A 5,447-nucleotide genomic window follows, 5' to 3' on the forward strand; every position below is an offset into this window, starting at 1 on the left:
GGCTGCGGCTCCGCGCTGCCTGCGCCTGGGGAATATTTAGGGGTTTGGTGGGTGCCGTCCCCCCGCCGCGCTGCGGGGGCTGCAGGAGGGAGCGGAGCGGAGCGCGGGGCCGGGCCGCGGGCGGAGCGGCCAGCGGCTCGTCCCCTCCTCGGAAGCCGCGGCCGCACCGCTCGCCTCTCCCCGTTGGCAATCGGGGGTGTCGGAGGGGGTTTCTTTTCTATTTATACCGTTCGTTCGCGTGTTTTCTTTTGCGAAGGCGCGGGGGTTTGCGCACGGCAGCGCGGCGGGACGGGGAGGGCGGTCTGCGGGAAGCAAAGCCCGCAAGCGCTGCGAGACGCAGCCCCCGCGGCCGCTCCGCGGCGCAGGTAGCCCGGCGGCGAGGTGCGCGGCCGCGGAGCCGCTCTGCTAACGGGAAGGAGCAATTAAAGCCTAGCAAGCCATTCCGGTGGCTCCTTTCGGACCCGATTCTGATTTTTTAGTTTTAATTTTGCAATCCAGAAGCCCACCCGCGGGGCTTGCTAAGAGGCCGCGTTGAAATTTTTTCTTTTTTCCTTTTTTTTTTTTTTGAGGGCGGTAGGACCGAGCTCTCCGCTTCGGAGCTGCTTAGTTTCCGCCGCCCGCGGGGCGATGCCGTGCTGCAGCCTGGGCTGGCCCCAACCGGGAACCATGCGGCCCGCGGGGAGAAAACCCGGCGCAGCCCGGAGCCAGCCCGGCGCTGGGCACGGCAGCGGGGCGCCTCGCCCTCATTTTCCTCCTCGCTCCGTAGTCCTAGAGAAAAAAAGCAGCCGATCGGAGAAATGCTCCTTTCCCTGCGATTTCGGGGCAGGCTGGAACTGAGGTCGGGCGTCCTTCCGTGCCTGAAGTCTGGTTTATGAGCGAAAGGGGACGTTTCAGTCCGTGCTAGTTGTGGCCAGATCTGTATGTTGTGTTGCTGTGTCCCGGCGCTGCCACATATATCGCTCAGAAATGTCCTCCAAAGCGTCCACTCGCTCCATTTCTTAGCTCCAAGCGCCGGGAATAGGCAGTCCGATTTTCTCAACACGGATAATTTGGGAAGAATGATTTCTCCTCGATCGAAGTATTTCGGGTAGCGAAACCGCCGCAAACGGGGAAGGGGAAGGGCGCTCGGTTAATGTCTGTTACAGCAGGTAGAACCCCCCCAAGGAAGCCCCTCTCTGCCCCGGCGCATCTCTGAGGGCGATGACGACAGACGAAGGGCCCGGAGCCCCGCGGGATGCCCCGCGGGTGTCGCGGCGGTCCCTCTGCGCCCGAGGGCCGGGCGTCGCTCGTGGGAACCGGGGACGCAGCGGTGGCAGCGGCGAGCCGGGGAGCGGGGCGAGGGCAGGCAGCCTTCCCGGCGCAGGTACGGTAAAGAGGTGATCAAAGGTATATCGCAGCCAGGTGCTTCCCCCCTCCGGGGTAAAAAAAAAAAAAAAAAAAAAACAAACAAAAAAAAACCAAAATGGAAACAGCCCTCCATCAGCTCGCTGGGGTTTTGGCAGGATTGGGAACTCGTCCGAGGAAGGTGTGGTCTTTCCCGGTTACTCGATAGCGAAGCGAACGAAACATTTAAATCTAATCACCCGGTGTAATAAAAAACCACGGCGAGGCAGGCGCTGGGAGACGCGGAATTGAAACCCGGAGAAATACCACACATGGAGAGTCAGCCCCTTGTTTCCACAGCTCGGGTAATGCTCCGAGAGAAATACCTGTCAGCCTTGCGACTCTGCAGACAACGTGTGGGCAGCCCCTCGCAATTACGGGGGATATATGTTTTAATTTCCAGATTATTGTTGAGCGAGCGCCTGCAAAGGGTCTTTAAACTGCAAATGTGCTTTTGGTTTGCGAGTTTAAATATGGCTTGAAAGAGAATTTGGGAATGGGAAAATTCTTCTTGAATGTGGTTTGGGTATAATTTGCAGTGATGTAAAGTTAAGATCTGAGCCCTGATGAATTGGCCGGGAGCCCAGTACCTGATCTGCCATGAAAAGGGAAACTTTGTGTAGCCTTCGTTAACCCCCGGCTCGCCTCAAAGCCCAGGCTGCCGGCGAGAAAGCGAGCCCGGGAAGCGGGAGAGGCTTCACACGGGGAGTTTAAGGAGACGTCCCAACCCGGTCATTCATTCAACCTCGGAGATGATAAAACCGCCGCCACCGCAAAGCGGGGGAGGAGGCGGGCGGGGACCCGGCGCAGCCCCCCCGGCCCGGCCCGGCCCGGCCCGGCCCGCGGGGGGGCGCAGGGGGGACCCCGCCTGCCGGGGCGATTTGGGAAGGGCAGAGCGGAGCAGGGCTGCTGCCGTCCCCCACTGCTGGCTTAAATTCCAGCTAGATCTACCCCCTTCTCCCCCTCCTCCCCGCTTCCAATATTTTATCTTCGCCCGAAGAAATAAACAACGCAGAGTCGAAATAAAACTAAGACTTACCGCGTAACTAACATTCATCTAAATTAACGTTACAAATACAAACGCACCTCTCCGGTGCATTTTCTGCAATGTGGCTTTCCCCAGCCCGGCTGGATGTGAGATGACTTTGCTGCTCTTCCCAAATATTTCGGTAACGGGAATAACGGTAATGACAGCCTCAACTGGCCTGAGAAAAAAGGCAAGATCTCGACCTGGCTGTTAGAAACCCCGGATTTCACCCCAGCCGCTGCTCGGGTTTGAAGGAAAAACTGAAGGGGACAAGCCCCGATCCGTGTCTGCTCCTCACACGGAGGGAGAGGGACAGCCAGGGTGTCCCCACGCCGTCGCCGCTGCCGCTCTTTGTGTGCTGGGAAGGCGGCAGCTTCGCTGGAACAAAGGGTCCCCAAACCAGACCCGTCTCTCCCCGGTTTGTGGAGGCTCCGGAGGTACCGCTTTCCCTCCCCGCCCTCCGCTCCTTTTCCCACCCTCTCGACGGCGCTGGGAGCGAGCCAATACTGGTTTAGGATTATGTATTCATCTGGAATTATTAGGTTACAAGAGTGAATAAATAGCGTTTATCTGATCGGATTCAAAGCTGCTTATTTGAGACAACCGGCAGCCCTGCCCCTTTCGGGGAGCGGAGAGGGAGCCGGCAGCTGCAGGAACCAGCGGGAGTTTTCCAGCGCAGGGTCGGTGCTGCCTAAACCCGGCTCGGAGACCCGCTTGCCCGGGGACACATTTCTTTGCCACTCAGCCGTGTCCCCAGCGTGCCATGCCACCGAGCCCGCCGGAGCGGCCGTGCAACGCGTTCAACCTCCGCCAAGCTGGACCTTCGAAGGAAGCTGCTGGGCAGCGCGTTGCAGGCGCCCCCCCCGAGCAAGCCTCTGACACCCACCCGCAGGACCGGAGCTGGCTTCCCCCCGCCCCGCCACACGACAGGGGTCTGCAGCCCCTTTATAAACCGCTTTCAGCAGCGGGGGGCCGCGGGGAATTCAGCCTCTCCCCGCTTCCCTCCCGTCTAACCCGCACGCCTGGCTGTCACTCCCGAAGGGGCCTTTTCCCCGCGCCGCAGCCACCTGCCTGCGTGGGGGTTCCCGGGGGAGGGGGAGCGCGCTGTCACCTCTGTGTCCCCCATCCCCCGGGAAAGGGCTGCCCTCTCTTTCCCCTGAAGCCCGGGCGGTCGGGCAGTGCTACCCTGCTCCTGCATCCCGGTAGGGCTGCGGGAGACCCCAGGGCGGGGGCACTGGCCCGGAGTAGGACGGGGGGGGGGCTGTCTGCTCCGGAGGGACAGCGGGCTGGAGGCAGCGCTCCCCCCACCTCCACCCTTTCGCGACAGGGAGTGCCAAACAGGGAGAGCATCTCCCTTTGAAACCAAGCCTGACATCCCCCCCAGCAGAGGGATGGTTAAAAGCGGAGCTGTGCCCAGGCCCGGCTCTGCCCACACCCTAAAGCCCCGAGGGAGGGGCAGGGGAAGGCGTTGATCTGGTTTTCTCGACGGTCGCTGGAACCGTTGGAGGAAGGTGGGAGGCAGCTCGGCGGGGCCAGGAGACCCGTCTGCGCCGTCCCGGATCCCCGGGCGTCTGACAGATGCTTGGGGGCAGGGAAAGCCAAAGGCGAGGAGGAGGAGAAGGAGGAAGGGGACCCGCGCGTTCTTGCCCGAGGGATGCACATCCCCTTCTGTCTGGAGCCCCCAGTCCTGCCCGGGACTCCCTTGAAGAAGGGGACAACGGGCCTTGAACTCTCCTGAGCTGCCAGACCCTCCTCCCGCCACCTCAGCCCCCGGCCACAAGCGTGTGAAGGACGCAAAACCACCCCCAAACCCACAAGCGACCCGTGGGCCAAACCCTGCTCCTTCCTTGCAGCGCTGCCGAGACTGTCCAGCGCCCGTAGGCAGCTCCCGCTGGATTTCACTTTTCTTTCCAGCAGATCGAGAGCAGCTGTTGTCGTCACCTGGGGCTGTGACGACATTTTTGGGGCTGTGTATGTGTTTTTTGCAGACTCCCCCCGCCACCCTCTTGAGAGGCATGAGCTCGGCCGGCGGGCAGGCTCCGCCGTGGGCTGGCGTGGACTCCCAGTCCACGCTCCATCTCCCTGTTGGCGTCTGGGGGAACACGCAGCAGCGCAGGGCGACTTTCGAGTATGCTAATCTGCACTGATTAACTGCATGGTAATCCGCACTGATTTTTACTTTGCCGTGGTGCGCCTGAAGGTCTTGGTTGGCATAAATCATCCCCTTGTCCCTCCTGCCCCCCAAGGAGGTTGCCCCGGAGCTGTCAGGTAGAGCCGAGGTCGCGAAATGCACTGACTAGGAATCGCAATGACCTTTGATATCAATAAATAACAGGGGGCTGTGCATTTCTTTAGTCTCCGTTTCTACCTCTGGAGCAGGCTGAGCTTGGAAAAGCAGCAAGGGGCTGCTGAACAGAGGCTCCAGTGACACTTTTACTATTGAAATCTACACAAGCTTTACTAGCTTCTGGGGAAACCCAGGGGCTTTGGGAATTTTTGTATTTGCTGGGTTGTAAACATTTTATTGGAAAGCAGCTCGGGGGAATCTGGTTTGCTTTCTGGGCTGCACTTTGTACACCAGTGTGTCAAAAAAGAAGTCCAGGTTTTTCTCTTGAAGGAGAATATGTATGTGTATATATATGTGTGTGCGTAACGTATATGAACACACAAACACTGCCAGTCCCACATTGCTGGTGGGGCTGACGGGCAGAGGATGTGCGTGGAGCAGGGGCTGCCTCTGGTGCGGGAGAGCGGTCTCCTCCTGTCTGGTGAGGGTCCTTCTTTACCTCCTCTTCTTCCTCCTCGTCTTCTTTTTTCTCTTCGCTTCACTTTTCTCTTCTCCTCTTTCTCTTTGCTTTTTTCTTCCTCCTCCTCCTCCTCCTTCTCCTTCTCCTCCTCCTCCTCCTCCTTCTCCTCCTCCTCCTTCTCCTTCTCTTTCCCCTTCTCCTCCTTCTCCTTCTCCTCCTCCTCCTCCTCCTCCTCCACCTCGTCCTCCTCCTCCTTCCCCCCGCCGTCCCCCGGGCCCGGCTCGGTCCCG

General features: G+C 59.9%; 1 protein-coding gene across 1 annotated transcript in view; it reads left to right on the top strand.

Moving 5' to 3' along the window:
• The window catches only part of GDF6 (growth differentiation factor 6), a 10,273-nt gene that overhangs the window by 4,410 nt on the left and 416 nt on the right, over window positions 1–5,447 (top strand). The window contains exons 3-5 of the mRNA XM_010577144.1: window positions 257–381; window positions 2,601–2,847; window positions 4,399–4,538. Coding sequence (XP_010575446.1) covers window positions 257–381; window positions 2,601–2,847; window positions 4,399–4,538 — 512 coding nt within the window. The remainder of the gene's footprint in view (window positions 1–256; window positions 382–2,600; window positions 2,848–4,398; window positions 4,539–5,447) is intronic.

The sequence above is a fragment of the Haliaeetus leucocephalus genome, unplaced genomic scaffold, assembly GCF_000737465.1.
Source record: "Haliaeetus leucocephalus isolate CR32 unplaced genomic scaffold, Haliaeetus_leucocephalus-4.0 Scaffold555, whole genome shotgun sequence".
In the NCBI taxonomy this organism is placed as follows: domain Eukaryota; kingdom Metazoa; phylum Chordata; class Aves; order Accipitriformes; family Accipitridae; genus Haliaeetus; species Haliaeetus leucocephalus.